General features: G+C 38.0%; 1 protein-coding gene across 1 annotated transcript in view; it reads left to right on the forward strand.

The window, feature by feature from the left end:
- Positions 1-24,196, forward strand: part of SEC24A (SEC24 homolog A, COPII coat complex component) — a 68,856-nt gene that overhangs the window by 9,682 nt on the left and 34,978 nt on the right. Inside the window, exons 2-7 of the mRNA XM_035014156.1 lie at positions 13,704-14,195; positions 18,794-18,964; positions 21,051-21,128; positions 21,726-21,886; positions 22,163-22,335; positions 23,384-23,486. Coding sequence (XP_034870047.1) covers positions 13,704-14,195; positions 18,794-18,964; positions 21,051-21,128; positions 21,726-21,886; positions 22,163-22,335; positions 23,384-23,486 — 1,178 coding nt within the window. The remainder of the gene's footprint in view (positions 1-13,703; positions 14,196-18,793; positions 18,965-21,050; positions 21,129-21,725; positions 21,887-22,162; positions 22,336-23,383; positions 23,487-24,196) is intronic.

Genomic DNA, 24,196 nt, shown 5'->3' on the forward strand with positions numbered 1-24,196 from the left:
CCAAAGGCAGACGCTTAACGACTGAACTGCCAGGCACCCCTTAGGTACCATCTTAATAGGGGAAGGGGAGAGAGAGAAGGGCACTTAGGGAAAACAAAATGATTTTTAGGAAAAATAAATGGGCCTTTAATAGAATAGATGGGAGATTTGAAAGGTTTGTGGCAATGTATGTTTAGGTGTGGTGTGGAGACTTCTCATCTCAGGTGATAGGAGTCAGTTATTTCTGGTTGTTCCTGGGCTGGAGATTTATGATAATTGAATTTTTTGGCATTCTTTTGGGAGGCTCTGCTTTTGGGTAGGTAAGAGATTTCAGGAACTCATGCCCTGTGCTCAAAATAACTTGTATGCCACAGTGGTGTGTTCTGGACCCACTATAATTTCTAATCTATAATTTTGATGGGCTACTTAATTTATTAATGACTTCAGAATAAAAAATATTAAAATCATTTTAAATAAGCTCTAAGCCCAGCATGGGGCTTGAACTCATGATCCTGAGATTAAGAGTCACATGCTCAGTTGGTTAAGAGTCTGACTTCAGCTCAGGTCATGATCAGGTCCTGGGATTGAGCCCCGTGTTGGGCTCCCTACTCATCGGGGAGTCTGCTTGTCCCTCTCCCTCTTCCCCTCCCCCCCACTCATGTGTGCACGCTCACTCTCTTTCTCTCTCAAATAAATAAATAAAATCTTTTTAAAAAAAAGTCACATGCTCTACTGACAGAGCCAGCCAGGCGCCCCCTTATTTTGTGCATTTTTTAAAAAGATATTATTTATTTGAGAGTGCGTGTTGGGGAGGGGGAGAGAGGAAGGGAGAGAAAATCTTAAGCAGACTTTGTGCTGAGTGTGGAGCCCGATGTGAGGCTCAGTCCCAGGGCCCTGAGATCATGACCTGAGCAGAAACCAAGAATTGGATTAACCTACTCTATCACCCAGGTGCCCCTATTTTGTGCATTTTGATGATGCTTGGCTTTCCCTTGACTGCACCTGGTTTGAAGGCCTTTTTTGCATTTAGTCTATGATAAAACAGTAAATAAAAATACAAGTGTGCCTGAAATCTTGTAATAAGACTAGGCTGTGAGATGTCTGTTTTTATCCACATGACCCACAGTATGCTTATCAATTAACTTTTGATAAATGTTTTAATTTTTTTATTTTTGACAAATGTTTTTATTGATTCAAACATCTCTGTATTCCCACTGCTGCTATTTAGTCAATGGTTTCTTGCCTGAACTACAGCTATAGACTTCTTTCAGTCTCTAGTCTTTCCTCTAATCCCCAAGAGGTTCTTTTATGTGCAAATTTAAAATGTCTCACAGGTAGCCTTTCCAAGCCTCCCAGTGTTCTTAGGATGAAATCCAGACTTTTTTTTTTTTTAATGAGAGAGAAAGAGAGTTGCCAGCACACATTCAGGGGGAAGAGCAGAAGTTGAGGAACAAGGAGACTCTGCGCTGAGCGTGGAGCTGGACTCAGGGCTCCATCCCAGGACCTTGAGATCACAACCCAAGCCAGAATCAAGAGTTGGATGCTTAAGGGACAGAGCCACCCAGGTGCCCCTAAAATCTAGAATCTTGAAACAAATAATTCTGAACCGTGTTGCACTTCAGACATTTGCTCAGTCACTTGAGTTTTGTTCTATTATAATGAACTTTTCTCACAATGCCTTTTTATAACCACAGGCTGTTTCACATGTTGCTCTCTTTTCTGGAAACAGTCTTGATACTCCTTTCCTGGAACTAACTCCGATTATCTCTTAAGATCTTAATTGAAACTTCCCTTTCTCAGGAAGCCATCTTTGCTACCTTTCTGCCTTCCCTTTAGCCTAAGTGTTACTTTCTTGGTGCTCTCATAGTGCCCTGAGTTGCCACTGTCACATCACTCTCTGTTGTCCTGCCTGGTTCTTTGTCTTCCAGTCTGGACCGTGATGAGCTACTTGAGGGCAGTGTTGGAGTGGACCTTACTCACCTTTGTTTCCTTTGATGATATTTGGTAAATGTGTCTTTCAATGAGGGAATGAATAGAATGTTCTTATCCATTTGGAATAAAATGAATAATTAGGCTAAATACAGGATTAGTCTTTAACTAAATGAAAGACTAGAAAGAAAACGACTAGTTCAGATGAAATTATTTGGTTTACTGATAAATAGACTTAGGTGAATGCTGCACAAGTACATGTTTCTTAGGTGAAGACAGCAAACATATTTATTGAGTACTATGAGAAACATCACTGTAAGTGTTTCATATAAATCTCATTCCCCCCCTTTTTTTTTTTAAGATTTAATTTATTTATTTGACAGCAAGAGAGGGAACACAGACAGGGGGAGTGGGAGATGGAGAAGCAGGCTTCCTGCTGAGCAGGGAGCCTGATGCAGGGATCGATCCTAGGACACTGGGAACATGACCTGAGCCGAAGGCAGACACTTAACGACCGAGCCACCCAGGCGCCCCCCCTATAAATCTCATTCTTAAAATTTATTAGTTTTTATTGCTGCTGTACCAAATTACCACAAATTTGGTGGCTTAAAACAACACAAAATTGTCATTTTTAAAAGTTGGGGAGGTTAGAAGTCTGAAATAGGTCATCGGGGCTGCATTCCTTATCCAAAGCTCCAGCAAAGAATGTTTTGCCGTTCCAACTTTTGGAGGCTAGCCTTGTTCCTTGACTCATGCCCCCTATCATCTTCAAAGCCACAAATGTCCTGTCAAGTCTTTTTCACATAGTATCATTCTGACCCTGCCTCCTGCCTCCTCCCTCTTTCACCTTTGTGATTACATTGGGCCCACCCTAATAGTCTAAAATAATCTTCCTATCTCAAGGTCACTTGATTAGCAACCTTAAATTCCATTTGCTACCTTAAATTCTTTTTTGCCATGTAACCTAATGTATTTACATGTCTTAGGGATTAGGATATGGACATATTTGGGGGGTATTTTTTCTGCCTACCATACACATTAATGCTGTAACTTAGGTACTTTTACTATACCTGCTTTATAGATGAGGAAACTAGGTTAAATATCTTGCTCAAGGACAGTTCCTAAAAGTCAAGGCCAGAATTTGATTTTGAATAGTTGTTCTAGTCTGTGCTCTTAGTTACTACTATGTAATGCCTGTTTCCATATACACTTCCTATGGAGTGACCTTGTACTATCAGGAAGGTGATTGTATAGGAGTTACAACATTTCTTTAGATAGTTTTCATATCTCAGATTGAATATACACTGTGGAATAGTAGACTATATAGAGAATGACTAGGGATTGAGTGAATTATGTTGACTTCTGGTGCTATTTGGGACAAGTTGCTTAGCTGCTCTAGGCCTGAAGTTTTTTAGGGTACCAGAATCTTGAGAGTCCTTTGGAATATGCACATTCAGAAATTCATCTATTAGTGTTTGATAAATCATGCATACGTAAGCAAAGTATTCTTACTTTCCCAGAACATATCTCTCTGATTTGATGTTTTGGAGATCAGCCAGAGATATGCTTTTCTCTCCTCCCTTACCCCATGAGTTGTTCAAGAAGCATTCAGGATGGCTATATAAATGGGTTATATGAACACTGAGGGGATAACATTTAGAAAAAGTGAAACCTTTTGAAACCTGTGTATGTTGTCAGATAGTCACCCTGTTTAGCTGCTTTCCATGTATATTTAGCATTCCCATTGGTGACTTCTCATTGGTGGTGCCATTGAATAGTGTGGACTTTCCCCTCTGGCCAGTTTTTTTTTTTTTGTCTTATCTTAAAATGGTTCTAGGTCTAAAGGTCACAATTTGAATACTTTAAATACTTTTCCATTGGATTACCCTGGCATATAAATATTTATAAACAAATTGCTTTTTTTTCGGTGTCTTTAGACAGGGATCAGTTAAAAAAAAAAAAAAAAACCCTAAATGAAAATAGAAAAGTCCAGAAATTAACCCGAAATGTTCTCAGTGGAGACAGTGCACTTGGTAAGAGCCAGAACTGAGTGGATTTATTTAACTGTTCCTCTGGTCCCAGTATTTTTGTTTGTTTCATTTTCTTGTTTTGAAAAGATATGTATGATTGTGGCAGTTTTTTATTTTTTGACCTGTAATGCCCTAATTTTTAATTTGGCAGTTAAGTAAGAAGGAACCAAATCAAATATTTGAGCCAGAATGGTGCCAGACTCTGTGGGGGAGACGAATTTTGTTTTGTACCCAAAGAAGTTAAGATGATATTTTGGTGTCCTGTGGGATGAAATACTGTATATGCTTAAATATAAAGTGACCCCCCCCAAGTCATTTCTCCATTTCCTAGTGAAAAGATTTTCCCTCACTTGGATCTTTAAACTTTGTATTTAAAAGATACATGTGAGGAAAAATTAAATACTATATATTAGAAATATTAATTTTCTACTTTTGTACTTATGAAATCATTTTATTTAAACTCTTTAATGGGGGCGCCTGGGTGGCTCAGTCGGTTAAGCGGCTGCCTTCAGCTCAGGTCATGATCCCAGGTGCTGGGATCAAGCCCCGTGTCAGGCTCCTTCCTCAGCGGGGAGCCTCCTTCTCCCTGTCACTCTGCCTGACACTCTGCCTACTTGTGTTCTCTAGCTCTGTCAAATAAAGAAATAAAATATAAAAAAATAATAATAATAAAAAATAAACTCTATAATGCACTTTTAAATTTTATTTTTATTTTTAATTAATTTTTTTTTTTTTAAAGATTTTATTTATTTATTTGACAGAGCGAGGGAACACAAGCAGGGGTAGTGGGAGAGGGAGAAGCAGGCGAGCCTGATGCGGGGCTCGATCCCAGGACCCCGGGATCATGACCTGAGCCGAAGGCAGAAGCTTAAGGACTGAGCCACCCAGGCACCCCAATTTTATTTTATTTTTAAATTTATTTATTTATTTATTTGAGAGAGAGACACACAGCGAGAGAGGGAACACAGCAGGGGTAGTGGGAGAGGGAGAAGCAGGTTCCCCGCCGAGCAGGGAGCCTGATGTGGGGCTCGATCCCAGCACCCTGGGATCATGACCTGAGCCGAAGGCACACGCTTAACGACTGAGCCACCCAGGCGCCTCTGCACTTTTTTATTTTAAATGTTTATTGTGAAACACATAAAATTTATATAAAACACATGTACAGTTTATTTATTTTTAAAGTAATCTCTACACCCAGTGTGGGTCTCATACTCACGACCCCGAGATCCAAGAGTCACATGTTCTACTGACTAAGCCAGCTGGGTGCCCTGCATATGCACAGTTTAAAGAGAAATAATAAAATGAACTCCTGTGTGCTCACCACTAGTTTAACAGAGTTTAACCAGTACCTCTGAAACCATTATGTCTCTTATCATATCCCCTTTCTCTCAACCAGAGGTAACTATTACATGAATTGTATTAATTATTCTTTCTTATTTTTAAAAACAGATTTTTGGGTATAATTAATCTATCATACAGTTTACCCATTTAAAGTTTACAATTGAGTATTGTTTAATATATTCACAAAGTTGTGCCACCATTGCCACAATTTTTTAGAATATTTTTATCACCCCTAAAAGAAATCCCAACCCCGTTTGCAGTGAGTCCCTGTCCCCCATCCCTGTATCCACTAGCAGTAAACAGCTACTTACGTACTTTTTATCTTTATAGATTTGCCTACTCTGGACATTTCTTATTGATGGAATCATACAGTATATGGTCTTTTTGACTGCTTTCTCTTTTTATTTATTTTTAAATTTTCTTTAAATTTTATTTTTAATTAATTTTTTTGCCTTGCTCTTAGCATAATTTTTTTTTTAAAGATTTTATTTATTTATTTGACAGAGAGAGCGAGAGCAGGAACACAAGCCGGGGGAGTGGGAGAGGGAGAAGCAGGCTTCCTGCTGAGCAGGGAGCCCGATGTGGGACTTGATAACAAGACCCTGGGATCATGACCTGAGCAGAAGGCAGACGCTTAATGACTGAGCCACCCAGGCGCCCACTTAGCATATGTTTTAAAGGTTCATCCATGATGTAGCATGCATCAGTACTTTATTTTTATTATGAATATATCACGTTATTTATTCATTCATTTTTAAAAGCCACTTTTAAAAACAGGTTTATTGAGGGATGCCTGGGTGGCTCATTTGGGTAAGCGTCTGCCTTCGGCTCAGGTCATGATCCCAGGGTCCTGGGATCGAGTCACCACATCAGGCTCCTTGCTCAGCGGGGAGCCTGCTTCTCCCTCTGCCTGCCACTCCCCCTGCTTGTGCTTACTCTCTCTTGCTCACTCTCTCTGACAAATAAATTTAAAATATCATTTAAAAAAAACAGGATTATTGAGATACAATTCACACACATACAATTTGCCCATTTAAAGTATACAAGTCAGTAGTTTTCAGTATATTCATCATCACACCCTATCTGACTTGATTTGATTTGATTTATTTTTAAGTAAGCTCCCCGCCTAGTGCCTAGTGTGGAGTCCAACAGGGGGTTTGAACTCAAAACCCTCAGATCAAGATCTGAGCTGAGATCAAGAGTTCGACACCTGGGGGCGCCTGGTGGCTTAGTTGGTTAGTTGGGTTAAGCCGCTGCCTTCAGCTCAGGTCATGATCTCGGGTCCTGGGATTGAGCCCCGCATGGGGCTCCTTGCTCAGCCTGAGCCTTCTTCTCCCTCTCCCTCTGCTTGTCACTCCCCCTGCTTGTTGTCTCTCGGTGTGTCAAATAAATAAAAAAGAATGGGATGCCTAACCGACTGAACCACCCAGGAGCCCCCACAATCGATTTTAAAACATTTTCATCCCCCCCCAACCCTGAACCCATTAGCAGTCACAGTCCATTTGTCCCTGTGAGGCGGAGGTAGAAATTTTCCTCTATCTGGACTAAGAATTAAATTTACATGAGACAGATTAATAGAAAAAAACAAAGTTTAATTACGTATGCAGGGAAGCCCAATAATGAAATTGAGACCTAAAGAAATGACCAAGGCAGGTACTTTATTTTATTTTATTTTATTTATTTATTAGAGAGAGAGGGAACACAAGCAGGGGGAGTGGGAGAGGGAGAAACAGCCTTCTCACTGAGCGGGGAGCCTGATGCGGGGCTCGATCCTAGGACCCTGGGATCATGACCTGAGCCAAAGGCAGACGCTTAAGGACTGAGCCACCCAGGCGCCCCAAGGCAGGTACTTTTATACTTTTTAGACAGACAGTAAATTTGTGAGAAATTGACTGGACAAAACTGAACTTTGAGAGCTTCAATTAGCAAGGAATTCTAAATGGAATTTTGGCTGGGGTAGTAAATTAATAAAAAATAACAAGGTTTGTTTATAAAGTCTTTTTGGCTCTAAATTCCCTTTCTCTGGTGATAGGATGTCTTTTGACCCCCTGGTACAGGGAGGGTACCTTTCACATGGGAGATTTATTTTCTGCTTTCAGGGGGACAGAAGAGGTCCTGAGTGTCCTTGTGCAGGCTGTTTTTTAAGTAGCTTTAATTTGAAATAATCAGCATGGTATTTGCTCCTACACTAGGCAACCACTAATCTACTTTCTATCTCTATAGATATGCCTGTATTGGACATTTCATATAAATGGAATCATACACTATGTGGTCTTTTGTGATTGGATTCTTTAACGTATTATCTTCAAGGTTCATCCATGTAGCATGTATCAGTTACTTCATTTCTTTTATGACCAAATAATATTCCATTGTGTGGATACATGCCATTTTGTTTATCCATTAATGAGTTGATAGACATTTGGGTTGTTTCCACTTTTTGGCTATCATGAATCCTGCTGCTGTGAATTTTCATGTGCAAGTTTCTGTACAGACATATGTTTTCAGTTTTCTTGTGTATAAACTTTGGAGTGGAATTGATGGATTATAGGTATCTCTGTTTAATTTTTTTTTAATTTCTTTTTTTTTAAGATTTTACTTATTCGTTTGACAGAGAGAGACACAGCGAGAGAGGGAACACAAACAGGGGGAGTGGCAGAGGGAGAAGCAGGCTTCCCGCTGAGCAGGGAGCCCGATGTGGGGCTTGATTCCAGGACCCTGGGATCATGACCCGAGCCGAAGGCAGGTGCCCAACGACTGAGGCACGCAGGCGCCCCAATTTCTTTCTTTTTTTTTTTTTTTTAAAGATTTATGTATTTACATTAGAGAGTGCACTTGAGGTGGGTGGAGGGGCAGAGGGTGAGGGAGAGAGAAACCCAAGCTGACCATGGTGAGCGTGGAGCCAGACGCAGGACTCCGTCTCACCATCCTGAGATCATGACCTGAGCAGAAACCAAGAGTCAGATGCTCAAGCCACTGTGCCACCCAGGCACCCCATCGATGTTTAATATTTTGAGAAACTGCTAAGCTTTTTCAAAGTGACTGCAGCATTTTACATCCCCACTAGCAATGTATTAGAGTTTCCAATTTCTCCACACCTTTGTCAACCCTTGTTATTGTCAGTCTTTGATTAGATACAGTCATTCTAGTAGGTTTGAAATTACGGTTTTTCACATTCACCTTTGACATCAGTGTTGTTAACATTATTACAACAGCTTTCCAGAAAAACAAGTAAATTTTACTTGTTTTTAAGTTCTTTGATATACCACACTTTGAGTCTGGGTAAGATGCCGTCATTGGAAATTTTACCCTAAGCCACTAAGTTCTTACTAGCCTTTCTCATTTATTGAGGAGGTGCGTGCTTTTTGTAATCTCTACAATATAACTAACTACGTAGTGTTGCTTTAAACATTTTATTTTGGAACAGTAAATTCATAGACAAGGACATTACAATAAACTTTTTTGTCCTGAACCATTTGGGAGTAAGTTGCTGACATGATGTCCCATCACTTCCAGATATTTTAGTTTGTTTATATTTCCTACAAATAATAAAGTTCTCCTAAATAACCATAACACAACTATCAAAATTAGGAAATTAACATTAATGCATTGTTATTAATCCTCAGACCCCATTCAAGTTTCACCAGTTGTCCCAGTAAAACCTTTTCTAGCAAAAGAATCCATCCAGAATCACATTTAGCATTTAATTGTTGTGCCTCATTAGTGCTCTTCAGTTTGGAACAGTTCCTCAGTCTTTCATTGACTTTTCATGACCCAGATGCTTTCGAAAATTACAAGCCAGTTATTTTGTAGAATGTCACTCAGTTTAGGTTTGTCTGCTATTTCATCATGATTAGATTCAGATTATGCACTGTAGCAGGAGTATTAAAGTAGAGATGATGTATTCTCATTGCATCCTATCGTGTGGTACATGATTCCATTTTTTTCTCATTATTGATGATGTTCACTTTGATCACTTGATTAAGGTGGTGTCTGTCAAGCTTCTCCATAGTGAAGTTGCTCTTCTTCATTTTGTAATTAGTAAGTATTATGTGGAGATGTACTTTGAGACTATTTAGAGGCATTGGGTGGCTCAGTCAGTTAAGCATCTGACTTTTTTTTTTTTTTAAGATTTTATTTATTTATTTGAGAGAGAGAGCGCAAGTGGGGTAGGTGTAGGGAGAGGGACAAGCAGACTCCCCACTGACCAGGGAGTCCGATGCGGGGCTCGATCCCAGGACCCTGGGATCATGACCTGAGCTGAAGACAGACATTTAACCAACTCAGCCACCCAGGTGCCCCAGGCATCTGACTCTTGATCTCAGCTCAGGTCTTTTTTTTAATTTTTATTTTATTATTTTTTATTTTTTTTAAAGATTTTATTTATTTATTTGACAGAGAGAGACACAGCAAGAGAGGGAACACAAGCAGGGGGAGTGGGAGAAGGAGAAGCAGGCTTCCTGCAGAGCAGGGAGCCTGATGCGGGGCTCGATCCCAGGACCCTGGGATCCTGACCTGAGCCGAAGGCAGATGCTTAACGACTGAGCCACCCAGGCGCCCCTATTTATTTGTTCATCAGAGAGAGAGAGAGCACAGCAGGGGGAGCGGCAGGCAGAGGCAGAAGGAGAAGCAGGCTCTGCACCGAGCAAGGAGCTTGATGTGGGAGTCAGTTCCAGGATCCTGGGATCATGACCTGAGCCGAAGGCAGACACCTAACTAACTGAGCCACCCAGGCATCCCTCAGCTCAGGTCTTGATCTCAGGGTTGTGAGTTTGAGCCCTGTGTTGGTCTCCATGCTGGGCATGGAGCCTACTTTAAAAAAAAAAATCACTGATAGAGATAATATAAATATTTCATTCCTTGTTAGACTTTTAATTTATTCATTTATTTATATTGGTATGGACTGTTTATTCAGTGAATTATAATCCACTGTTACTACTATTTATTTTGCATTTATGTTATCTCAGATTTGGCCTTTGGGTGCCCTTCAAGCTGTCTTCTCTGTTTTCTATTATCGTTCTTGGGCACTTCTTTGACTTCTGGCACAATAAGATATTGCAGGCTCATCTTGTACTTTCTAAGCTGAGAGAGATCAGCCATGATTCCTTTTAGTGGAGAGAAAAGTATTTAGAAACCAAGATATTGTACTAGATGTGATCAGAGCTATTGGAATATCTCTGCTACTTGTCTCAGCAGACAGAATTAGGGAAACTACCTATCTATATATATTGAAATCCATGAATTTCAGTTGTAACTTCCAGTGCAGACCCACCATGATTAGGTTCATTCTAGTTTTCCCCTTTCCATGTTTGTGACTCCCTTCTCAGAGAGTGAGAGATCTTGCTTCTCGCTCATCCTGTATGTATTTATTTGATCAGTTCTCCTGTGTGTAACCATTCTCCCATTGCTGGTGCTGCCCTCTCATTCTATTCTAGCTTCCCTCCAGTGTGGATGCTTACACCTCCTCCCCACCTCCATGTCTTTAGGACTAAAGTTTTCAGGAAAGGGACTACTTTGCTTTTTAGCTTATTCATTTATTTAGATTTTATTTATTAATTTATTTAGAGTGCGAGCAAGGGGAGGGGCAGAAGGAGAGAGAGAGTATCTTAAGCAGGCTCCGAGTGTAGAGCCTGCTCATTCTCATGACCCTGAGGTCATGACCTGAGCCGAAATCAAGAGTGGACTGCTTAACTGACTGAGCTACATAGGCTACCCTGTTAAGTCAGACGCTTAACAACCGAGCCTGGGTCCCTTGGTGCCATTATCATGGAATAATTTTTTTACCTTTAAGGGATCCCATCAGGTGAATACTGTAGCATTTGAAACTAGCCTTTATTACAGTTGATTCTCACATTTCTCCAAATAAAGTCCCTATCTTCATGGACCGTATATTATAGTGAGGTGGAGAGACTATAAATAAATAACGTAGTGTCATTAAAAAAAAATTTTTTTTTTAAGATTTTATTTATTTGACAGAGAGACAGTCTGTCTCTGTCAGTCAGAGTGGAAACCCAAGCAGAGGGAGAAGCAGCCTCCCTGCTGATGCAAGACTCGATCCCACGACCTTGAGATCATGACCTGAGCCAAAGGCAGACGCTTAACAACCGAGCCACCCAGGCATCCCACGTAGTGTCATTTTAACACTAGAAATAAAAATAAAGTAGGGTCAGAGGTGAAGAGAATGAAAGAGGTGGTATTTGAATTACGGTGTTCAGGTAGTGTTTCTTTGAGATTATTTGAAGAGAGACCTGAGTAAAGACATTGAGTGAGATTATCTGGGGGAAGAGCATTCTTGGCAGAGTAGAAAGTGTAGAACCCTATGGTAGGAGCATATTTAAGCTTGTGGAAGAAACATTCAGGTGGGTGGGACTGGAGCTGAGCAGAGAGGAAAAGGAGTAGGAAATTGAATAGCTTGTTTATGAAGGTCTTTGGCCATTAAATGGAATAACTGATGTCAGTTGACAGTGACTTTACCATATGCATTTATTAAACTCAAAGATGAGGGTCTTCATTATACATAAATATTTAAAGAGGTGCTGGGGCGCCTGGGTGGCTTAGTCAGTTAAGCGTCCAACTCTTTGATTTCTGCTCAGGTCATGATCTCAGGGTCATGAGATTGGGCCCAAGTACGGCTCCAAGCTCAGCATGGAATCTGTCCTTCTCCGTCAGCTCTTCCTTGTTCTCCCTCTCTCTTTCTCTCTCTCTCAGGTAAATAAATAAATAAAATCTTAAAAAAAAAATAGTTGCACACTCTACTGACTGAGCCACCCAGGTGCCCCCGAGTGCTATCTTTTTTTTTTTTTTTTTTTAAAGATTTTATTTATTTATTTGACAGAGAGAGACAGCGAGAGAGGGAACACAAGCAGGGGGAGTGGGAGAGGGAGAAGCAGGCTTCCTGTGGAGCAGGGAGCCTGATGCTGGGCTCCATCCCAGGACCCTTGGATCATGACCTGAGCCGAAGGCAGACGCTTAATGACTGAGCCACCCAGGCGCCCCCAGAGTGCTGTCTTTTTAAAAAATATTTATCTTGGGTCGTCTGCCTGGCTCAGTCTGTTAAGCATTTGCCTTTGGCTCAGGTCATGATCTCAGGGTCCTAGGTCCTGGCTTAAGCCCCACATGGGGCTCCCTGCTAAGTAGGGAGTCTGCTTCTCCTTCTCCCTCTACCCCTCTCCCCCTGCTTGTGCTCGTGCTTGCTCTCTCTCAAATAAATAAAATCTTTTAAAAAAGTATCTATTTCCTTTTACTGTCTAATTTTAGCAACAGAAATAACAGTATATTCCTGAGTAGAAGTGGTAGTTCTAGGGATTTTTTTTTTTAATAACAGCTTTAAAATGTACAATTCAGTGATTTTTAGTGTATTCACAGAGTTTTGCAACCATCACTACTATCAATTTTATAATATTTTTATAATCCCCAAAAGAAACCCTATTCCCATTGACAGTTACTCCCCATTCCCTCCTCGCCCCAGCCCCTGCAACCACAAATCTACCTCTGTGTCTGTAGATTTTGCTGTTCTGGATATTTCATGAATCATACAGTGTATCTCCTCTTTTGTGACCAGCATCTTTCACTCAGCATAATGTTTTCAAGGTTTATCTATGTTGTAAAATGTCGTCAATATTTCATTCCTTTTTATGACCAAATAATATCCCATTGTATAGATATACCCTTTTGTTTATCTCTGTTCATCAGTTGATGGACATTTTGGTTGTTTGTAATTTTTGGCAATTACGAATAATATTATGAACATTTGTGCATGACTTTTTATGCAGGTTAAGAGTGGAATTACTGAATTATATGATAACTATGTTTAATACTTTGAGGAACTGCCAAACTGTTTTCCATTGTAGTTGCACCATTTTACACTTCTATTAGCAATGTGTGAGGGTTCCAGTTTCTCCACATTCCTTTTTTTTTTTTTTTTTAAAGATTTCAACTATTTATTCGAGAGAAAGAGCCCAAGTGGGGGGTGGGAGGGGCAGAGGGAGAGGGAGAAGCAGACTCCCGACTGAAGCTGGGAGCCCGACATGGGGCTCGATCCCAGGATCCCAAGATCATACCTGAGCTGAAGGCAGATGCCCAACCGACTGAGCCACCCAGGTGCCCCATCCACATTCTTGTTAACACTAAAATGTTTATTGACTTTTACATTTTAGTCATCCTACTTGGTGTGAGTGCCACCTCACTGTGGTTTTGATTTGTATTTCTCTAATGACTAATAATGTTGAGTGTTTTTGCATGTGCTTATTGGCCATTTGTGTATCTCTTTGGAAATATATTGAATGTCTGAATCTTTTGTTCATTTTTAAATTGGGTTATTTGTCTTTTTATTGTTTAATTGTAAGAGTACCATATGTTTTACTGTATTTCTTAAAGTATTTTTATTACTTTGTTTGGAAGACTAATTTTTCCTCCTCTTATTGGAAGGTCCTGTCCAAAATGCACTGATGTCTTCACAAGTGTCAGTGAACGAAGGATATAATTCTCAGCTTCCAGGATCCTACCCTCATCTAATACCAGCAAAGACATTGAATCCAGTCTCTGGACAGTCTAACTATGGTGGTTCTCAGACTGTATCTCCGTTAAGTATTTATCAGGGACCTGGGCAGACTCTTTATAGACCACCTGTAGCTTCTAATCCAGTGACACCTTCACTTCACAGTGGTCCTGTTCCCCGAATGCCACTACCTACTTCTCAGAACCCAGCTGCTACACCAATGCCTTCTGGTAGCTTTCTTCCTGGAGCCAATGTACAACCACCTTTGAATTGGCAGTATAACTATCCATCCACAGGATCACAGACAAACCATTGTCCTCGTGTATCATCCCAACCAGCTGTATCTGGGAATACAAATTTGACAAGTCATCAATATGTTTCTTCTGGAGATCCTTCACTTCAAAACAACTTCATAAAATCAGGTAGCGTTCATAATAGGAGTGCTTACTATGTAGAAGTGGGAAAATTTTGCCTGTTTAGATGTTATAATTAATATTTCAAGACTTAAAACCAAATGGAGGACTGTTGGTTTTCTAAATCATTGTTAATCTTTAAATAAATTACTTCTCTAACCTTGCGTTAACTTAAAATCATGGGTTTGCTTCTTACCTGTGAAGGTATCCTCTGTGTTTCTTTGAGTCACCCATGATATTTCAGGGAATCAGGTATGCATGCAGAACCACTTCCTTAAGGACTTGCCATTATTTTTATTAACTGGGTTCCATCTTAAGCTCAATCCCTATGGTCTCTTTTTTTGGTCTTGATCTGAGGCTTGGGTTATCTTTTTGTTATGACTTAGACTGTTTTGGTCCCCAGAAACTGTAGGATCCTGGAGGGGCAGGTCAGAGCAGACAATAACTTTTGTAGTGAGGAGTGAGTGTTATTAGCAGAACCGCAGTCAGAAAGCAGTGAGCAGAGATTTATATTTATTTTTTCTTGTGAGAGTTTTATAGTTTTAGCTCTCCTGTTTACGTCTTTGATCAATTTGGAATTAATTTTTGTGTATAGTGTGAGGTAGGGGTTAAACTTCATTCTTGTGCATGTAGGTATACATTTGTCCCAGGACTATTTGATGGAAAGACTGTTCTTTCTTTTATTGAATGGTGTTGGCACCCTTATTGAAAATCAACTGATCATAAATGTAAGGGTTTATTTTGGGACTCTGAATTCTTTTCTATTGATCTATAACTATCTATACCAGTACCAAACAACTTGATTACTGTAGGTTTGTAGTAAGCCTTGAATTTGGGAAGTAGGACTCCTCCAACTTTTTTTTTTTTTAAGATTTTATTTATTTGAGAGAGAGAGAGAGCACAAGCGAGGGGAGGGGCAGTGGGAGAGTGAGAAGCAGACTCCCCACTGAGCAGGGAGCCCCTAGCAGGGCTCATCCCAGGACCCTGAGATCATGACCTGAACTGAAATCAGATGCTTAACAGTACTAAGTCACCCAGGTACCCCTTCAACTTTGTTTTTCTTTTTCAAGTTTGTTTTGGCTGTTCTGGGTCCCTTGGCATTTCCATAAGAATTTTAGGATTAGCTTGTCAGTTTTTGCAAAGAAGGCACCTGGGATTTTGATTGGGATTGTGTGGATTTGTACATCAGTTTGTATATCAAAGTTTGGTTGTATCTGGTTCACAAGGAAGTTCATTTAACCATTTCATTGTTCCTATTTAGCTCTTAAAATTAGTGTCTTGTACACTTAACAAAATTAATAGTGTTACTTTGAAAAGCATTTAAAATTCTGTATTGAGATCTGCATGTTGATTCTGTTGTGCCAACATCCTCAAGGAAATGAACTAGTAAAAACTTTCAAATGAAATAGTAGTATCAATAATTACCTTGTATCTGTATTCCTGTGTACTACATATATTTCAATTGCTGAAACTATTTTTCTTAGCCTCTGATCAGTGATTGGCTCCAGTGAATACATCTTGCATTTTGGCCTATAAAGGTTATAGTTGCTTCTAGAAAACTGGTTTCTTTGTAGAAATCTTCTGATCTGCAATTGTTCAAACTGAAATCCATCTGGTTACTTTTATTCTTATTCTGCACCATGAGTGAGCATCAATCACTTGAAATTAATGAATTTTCATCTCATTATTGATAATTATAGGTAACATTTACTGAATGTTTTTATTTTCCAGCACTTTGCCAAACTTTTATATGTGGTATCTTATTTAATCTTCACAACAGTTTCTTTTACAGATAAGAAATGAGGCTTGACTACTTTGCCCAAAGCCACAAGAAAATAGTTTGGGAAAAGCTACTATTTAAAAACTATTTAAGAGTAGGTGTAGCTTCTTATTAAAAAGCACATCATCAATAATCTGAAATGTTTTTGGGTGTCACAAGCCCTCAGGTAGAGGGCTACACCACAGATGTGGTGAAAGAGACATAAGTGAGTGACAAAACTTAGGAAGTTTCTTATATAAAAAAAAGGGGAAGAAAGATACATAAACTAAGAAAATGAACCTTAAATAAATATATTACTACCCTGCTTTTTTCTTAGATACTTCTAAAAAAATTCCTCATTATTTATTTATTTATTTTTTATTTGAGAGAGAGAGAGAGAGAGCACAAACAGGGGGAGCATCAGGCAGAGGGAGAGTGAGAAGCAGGCTCCCCGCTGAACAAGGAGCCTGATGTGGGGCTCGATCCCAGGACCCTGGGATCATGACCTGAGCCGAAGGCAGATGCTTAACGACTGAGCCACCCAGGCGCCCCAAATTCCTCATTTTTTTTTTTAAAGATTTTATTTATTTGAGAGCGAGAATGAGAGAGAAAGCACATGAGAGGGGGGAGGATCAGAGGGAGAAGCAGACCCCCCGCTGAGCAAGGAGCCCGATATGGGACTCGATCCCGGGACTCCAGGATCATGACCTGAGCCGAAGGCAGTCGCTTAACCAACTGAGCCACCCAGGCGCCCCCAAATTCCTCATTTTTTAACACTTCATTGGTAGTTATTGCCTGATTATCTGATCTCAAAACTGTATCTATGTTATACTAAGTCTCGAGTCCACATATTAAATTTCTCTTACTTTTTTCCTTTTTTTTTTTTTTTTAAGATTTTGTTTATTTCAGAGAGAGAGCATGAAAACATGAGCGGTGGGGGAGGGCGTCAGAGGGAAAAGCAGACTCCCTGCTGATCCGAGAGCCAGATGCTGGGGCTCAATCCCAGACTCTTAACCCACTGAGCCACCCAGGCTCCCAATCTGACTTTTTTTTCCTAATCAGTCTTTTAACATCCTTACGTTAGCTTTAGGGATCTGGAGGGCAGGTTCTAAAACTCTAGCTATTAATGTTACAAATAAGAATTATACAACTTGAGGGGTGCCTGGGTGACTCGGTTAAGCGTCTGACTCTTGGTCTGAGCTTAGGTCTTGATCTCACGATCATGAGTTCAAGCTCTTTTAGGCTTCACACTGGGTTTGTAGCCTACTTAAAAAAGAAAAAAAATTATTCAGCTTGAAAAAATGTCTATGAAATGTAGCATGTTGTGGTTTCAATTTTTTTTTTTCTTAAACCTGTGAAAAATCTCTATAAGCTCACTTGTATTTTGTTAAACATTAGGTTGTTACACCTTTGTGGCCAGATGTATCATACATTCTTGCTCATGCTGAGTTGGTAGTGTACCTTGTCCTTTTGTTCTTTTGACTTGTCTGTATTGCCATGGATATGTGTCAGTGCTTCCTTGATAAGGGAGTTATATGGCAGTAATCTGATTATTGTCTTCAGTTGTCAATAGGGCACTGATTTGTCTTGTTGGGAACTATAAGGTTCAGTAATAACGATCATTTTTCATTTTGATCCTGGAAAATTGAACAGTATTGAAGAAACATTGAAAATTCTCATATCTGGGTATCTTTATCCCCTTACTTTTAAAAATCACAAGATTTTACAAATACAGGTAGAATATAAATAAAATCCATTTATTATCTATTTCACTTAAAAATTCAGAAGATTAAGAAAAGTCCTGGAATGAAAAATTAAATCACATTCTTATCAGTAGTATTTTATCTACTTTGTAGACTTTGTTCCTCCTCTTTGACAAATGAGAAGGTGGGAACAACGTTGTTGACTTGAATGAGCAGGTGGTGTGGGTTTTGGAACTTTTGATATCACAGAGAGGAATTTCCCCAGAAGTAACTGATAATGTTTTTACACTCATCAGCACTTACTGTCCTGAGAGAAAACTGGTGAAATCGAGGCAGCAAGATACTGGTAGACAGAAGTATAAATACTGTGTCATTCTTAGTTTAGTTTGATGAGTAGTGTTAAACTTCTCAGATATCAGTGTTTTATAAAGTATATACATTAACTTTGTATCATTTCCTGATTTTTAAGCCTAGCGAGTGTTCTTTTCCTTCTTCCTTCCTTCCTTCCTTTTTTTTTTGATTAATTTTTGTGAGATTAATAATTGTGAGCAGGGGAGAGGGACAGAGGTAGAGGGAGAGAACCTTAAGCAGTCTCCAAAGCTCATCGTAGACCCCCAAGTGGGGCTCGATTCCAAGACCCTGAGATTATGACCCAAGCCAAAATCAGGAGTCGGTCACTCAACTGACTGAGCCACCCAGGAGCCCCTAGTTTGTAACTTTAGAAAGCTGTCAACCTAATTAATGTTAATTGAATGGACTACATTAATAGGACATTAATAACATTTTATTCATGTTAATTTCTGTTGGAATATTTGATATTCTGTTGGAATATTCTGTTGGAATATTGAACCTCTGTGACCAGTTAATAAAAATTAATCAATAAACAGGGCATTGTATCTACCCTATAAGTGATTTGATGCTGCTTTAATAATTGACAAATAAGAAGCATGTAAAAGAGATTGTAAATGTGTAAAGCATGCATATAAATTAAAAAGTCATAAACCTGAGCAGGTAACATATTTCTGGTAATTTGTTAGTGATTTTAATTAAAATGTAAATTTGGAAGTTACTCATATTTGGTAAAAGGCTGTTTTGTCCTTTTTCTTAGTTCTTAAGTGATTTGTGAAAAACTGATGTTTCTATAGGTTCTGCACCCCCCTTAGTGAACCCACCTCTGCCTACCACTTTCCAACCAGGAGCTCCTATTGGGCCCCCTCCAACTGGAGGACCACCTCCAGTGAGGGCACTCACGCCTCAGAAATCATCACATAGAGCTGTGCCCCAGCCCTCATTTAATTCAGCTGTCAACCAAGAAGGTAAGCAAGGCAAAACCAAGTCAAATCTAAAGTTTTGACTTGGGGTGGAAGGATGAATATTATTTGAATTCTTTGCATTCAGATAATATTTTTTTCCAGAAATTTAGTTGTTTCAGTTAAGGAAGGCCTTCAGGAATACAGAGTTTAAAAAAAGCTCCTTAGAATTCTTTTTTTGTTGCTGGGCAGATTTTAACAATCATGGCTCTAAAGTTAGGTGCCTTTTGGCAGAGGAAGGTGGGAGGAGAATTTCTGCTTTAGAACTGTCCTTTTAATACATTGGCTCTTTTTCATGGAAGCAGTATTTTGTTTTCTGCTATTATTGTAAATATTAACAAATATTTATCAACCTAAATAAAAAGTAAAATATGCAAGCATTTTGAAGTTGTATATAAACAACATTTTTTTTTTTTTTAAGATTTTATTTATTTGACAGAGAGAGAGCGAGAGAGGGAACACAGCATGGGGAGTGGGAAAGGGAGAAGCAGGCTTCCTGCTGAGCGGGGAGCCCGATGCGGGGCTCGATCCTAGGACCCTGGGATCATGACAGGCAGACGCTTAGACTGAGCCACTGGAGGCACTGCTAAACAATAAAATGTTTTAAAGCATTGTCTTCAGATACAACTTTAAAATATAAGTTTATTAGTTTCAACACTATATTTTGTCAAGTAGGAAATTGATTTTAGCAATAACCTAATGCTGGGTTATGCAGCAAATGCAGTAAAATGTGGAAATAGGAAAACAGAGGAGGGAAAAACTGCTGTCCATATCCTACTACTGAATACTATCAATATTATTTTTGTTTTTTCTTCTATCATTTCCTTTTTTTAATATTATATAAGTAGGGAAAAGAGCGACCTGTGAATATTTTGAAAAGAATGGTGTTAACAATGAGTAACAAAATGATAATGTCCCTCTGTTTGCCACATTATAATTTTGAAAATCAAGCTACAATAAATACTTGCATTTTTATTTTTTTAATTTTTATTTTATTTTTTATTTTTTTAGAGATTTTATTTATTTATTTGACAGAGAGAGACAGCCAGAGAGAGAACACAAGCAGGGAAAGTGGGAGAGAGAGAAGTAGGCTTCCTGCTGAGCAGGGAGCCAGACGTGGGGCTCAATCCCAGGACCCTGGGATCATGACCTGAGCCGAAGGCAGACACTTAACGACTGAGCCACCCAGGCGCCCCAATACTTGCATTTTTAACCAACTAAAAATATGCCCAATGTTTTTGTTTACTTTCTCACTGTGTCTCTGTCAAATAAATAAATAAAATCTTAAAAAAAAAATAAAAGCAGTTTTATTAAGGTTTTCTGTATCAACTCATGGTTAAAGTCATGGTGGTCTTGAGAACTGGAAAGAAATTAACTGATTTTATCAACTATTAAACTTATCTATTTGGTGTTAAAATGACTATTAAAGTTAGCACCTTGGTACTTAGAAGCTAGAGGTTGATGCTATTCACTAATTTTAGTTTCTTCTATACCTGACTTAGAGCTCATAAATAGTAGAGGTACCTAGAAATAGATTTTAATTCTTTGTAAGCAGATGTCCCTGGCATTTATCTTTAAATCTTTAAATTGGGGGGAAAGCAAGTTAAGATTTTTATTTTTAGTAGTTGTTCCCTAGAATAAAACAATCATTCTATTAACTTATATTACCTTCAAAATAATTCTAGATTCCACTCTTTTCCTTGTTTTGAAAAAAAAAAAGTTTTTATCCTCATAATTTATTTTCTCTTTAAATAGTACTGATTTTGATGACTTTTTTTTCAATGTGTACTGTTTTTTAGAGGTTTTTAATGCTGCTCTCAACTGCTGAAATCTTTCAGATAGTATGTAATTTTATAAACTGCACAAAGGACCATCTGTTTTAGAAGTTTGTAAAATTATTTAAAACTTTTATATATTTTGTATATTTAAAAACATGCATTATTTGAAATTTTTATTTCAACATTTGACATTTTTCCTGGGCTGTGGGTTAAAGTATTTGTAAAGTTATCTTAAATTTTAGACATTAGCGCTCAAATCTTTCAGAAATTGTAATAATTGTTCTAGTTTATATTGTAATAAACTTCCTTTTTAGGTATTACATCAAATACCAATAATGGATCTAATGTGGTTCACAATAGTTATGATGAAATTGAAGGCGGTGGCTTCTTGGGTGAGATGCTATGAAAGTTGTTTTTTGTTTTTGTGTGTGTGTGTTTTTGTTTTGTTTTAGTATGTGTTCATTATAGGAAACAGTGAAAAAAACTTCATAATCATGTCACACAGCAATAACTCATGGTAGCATTTTTTATCTCCATACCTTTAGATTTTTGTTAGTTTTTTTTTTTTTCCCCTTTAATTGGGATCATGGGTTTTATTATTATGTTCTGGCTTATAGAGTATTTTTATGAATTAAATCTATTTAAGTATATTTAACGAGTTGAACATTAATATGCTTTCATTGACGTTTTGAATTAGAATTTTAGTCTGAATATAAAGTTTAGTAAATGATACAAAAGTAAATTAACCATACCAAGCTTATTTTTCTTCATACAAGCTTATTTTTATGTGTTTTTGGTTATAGTCTACATTAACTAGATTTTAATCATTGCTATTACTTTGTTAGTAGTGTTTGTCTTATGTTGCAAATTTGATAAATGAAAGTATTAAATTACCCAAAGGATTTTAGCGTTATAATTCAATGGATGTATATGTTTATTTAAAGTATTCCGGAATATAAAATAGAACTTAAAAGTTACCTTGTTTCTAGCAACACCACAGCATGCTAACAAGAATCCCACTATGAGCCGAAGTGTTGGGTATTCATATCCCTCCTTACCACCTGGTTATCAGAACACAGCACCACCTAGTACAACTGGAATGTCACCCTCTTCCATGAATTACTCAAGTGGGCCACAGGGCTTTACTCAGGTAAACTTTTTTTTTTAAACCAATTTTCCATCTTTTGATTTAAACTGTGTAGACATAAAAGTTTTAGGAAGCTGTAATGAATACTTTTAACCAATTAAAATAATGGATATTTCATAAGACTTGTTTTATTACATATCCCCAGAACCAAAAAAAATTGACCAGGAAATCTAGATTAGTTCTGTTATTTAGAGAAAAATTAAGTAACCAAGTCCTTATATACGTCTGTTTTCAACTGAAAACATAAAGGCTACTTACTTTAAAATTATGTATCTCTAGACTCCCTTAGGTGCTAATCATTTAACTGCAAGCATGAGTGGATTAAGTCTACATCCAGAGGGGCTAAGAGTTATCAATCTTCTTCAAGAAAGAAATATGCTTCCAGCAACATCTTTGCAGCCTCCTGTTCCAAATTTGCATGAAGATATCCAGAAACTCAATTGTAATCCAGAGTAAGGCTTCAAATAGCATTTCTTATTCACTATGACATTTTATTCTAGAAGTTTTGTATTTTTTTGGGAACCATGCTATTATGAACAAGCAGTACAAACATTAATTTATGAAAATAGTTTTGCATGCAGGAAAAAGATCTTTGTTAATTGCTTACTTGATATTTGCAATATTCTAACTCAAGAAATAGGGTTGTAACTTCTAGGCTGATGACTGCTCTTGTCAGCTCTAATGGGACTATGACACTCAATATCACTGTGGTGAATACATTATTTTTTTTAAAGTCCAAGTTTGATTCTACATAATCCTTTATTTGCTCTCATTTTAAATTATTTTTCATAACAAACGTAATACTCTTTTGTCCCTTAAAATGGATCATTAATTTAAATGTATATGGTGATAACTTTCTGATAAATTGAATTTTGTTATTTTTAAATGGTCTTTTTAGAACCTTCAACAAAACTGATCTTTTCATTAATAAACTTAAGCTTGCATTTGTACATTTGTGTCATCACCTTTTAATTCCATTGTAATCTAAATTTATATAAAGAAAAATAAGGGGCGCCTGGGTGGCTCAGTCGTTAAGCGTCTGCCTTCGGCTCAGGTCATGATCCCAGGGTCCTGGGATCAAGTCCCACATCGGGCTCCCTGCTCAGTGGGAAGCCTGCTTCTCCCTCTCCCACTCCCCCTGCTTGTGTTCCCTCTCTCGCTGTGTCTTTCTCTGTCAAATAAATAAATAAATAAAATCTTTAAAAAAAAGAAAAATAAGTCATTTGTTAGTCTGGGCTGCTTATGCACAAGCCAAGCCAAGAAGAGACTATTTTAGTTATATAATACTGGGTTGTAACTATCCAGCCTCTCTTTCTGAATAGGACTTAAATATTTAATGGGATAAAATTTGAGAGGGCCTATTGAAAAGTTTCTTTGTAATTTGATCCACTGTTAAAATGTGTACCTTTCAAATCTTTTTTTTTTTTTGCCCAAAAATAATTATAGCAACAATTGACACATAATTCTTTTTTATGATACATGGTTTTTACTTTGGTATAGGTTATTTCGATGCACGCTGACTAGCATTCCTCAGACTCAGGCCTTACTGAATAAAGCCAAACTTCCTTTGGGACTACTGCTTCATCCTTTCAAAGACCTAGTGGTATGTTTCACTAATGAAAGTAAATGTCTAATGGAAAATTATCTTGGTGATGAAGAATTTTCTACAGTAGTGCAAGAATCACATGTGGAATTTATCTGAGCTATCTTTAGGAATTTGACCATTGACAGGTTCCTTTATTTGTAATTCAGCCATCATTTTTATTACCAAACACTTCAAAATGAGGTAAAATAAGCCTATTTTTGAAAAATTCAAGCGATACTGAAAGGAAATAAATGAACCATGCTATTTTAAAAGTTGTAAATTATTTGCCCATTTAAAATACCCAGGCTCCCAGTTCTGCCATTCTTGGAGTAAATTTGTTGCTTTCGGAAGCTGTTCCCTCTGCTGTTTCCCTCCGGGGAAAAACAAAGAAGCCCTTCCACTTTTGTCATAAGGCTCTGGGACCTTGACATACTCTTGGGAGGATCAGTACATAAGTGAAGTGACTATCCCAAAACAAATTTATATTAAGACTTTAGAACTTCTAGTATGTAGGATAAACTTTAAATAGGAGCATAATTGCAGAGTTTAATTGAATACTATACCTTTACCGTACTTTATGATTTTCATGAGAATTTAGTAAGCCTCTTAATGTAACATGAAGAAAATTCCTAATTTACTTGGTCATTTCATTGGCCATTTACCATCCATCTCAAAAATACATTGGATATTTACCATGTTGGTTTTATAATATAAATGTTTAATGAGAA

This window comes from Mirounga leonina, unplaced genomic scaffold, assembly GCF_011800145.1.
Source record: "Mirounga leonina isolate KUSES-001 unplaced genomic scaffold, KU_Mleo_1.0 Mir_168, whole genome shotgun sequence".
NCBI classification, from domain to species: Eukaryota; Metazoa; Chordata; class Mammalia; order Carnivora; family Phocidae; genus Mirounga; species Mirounga leonina.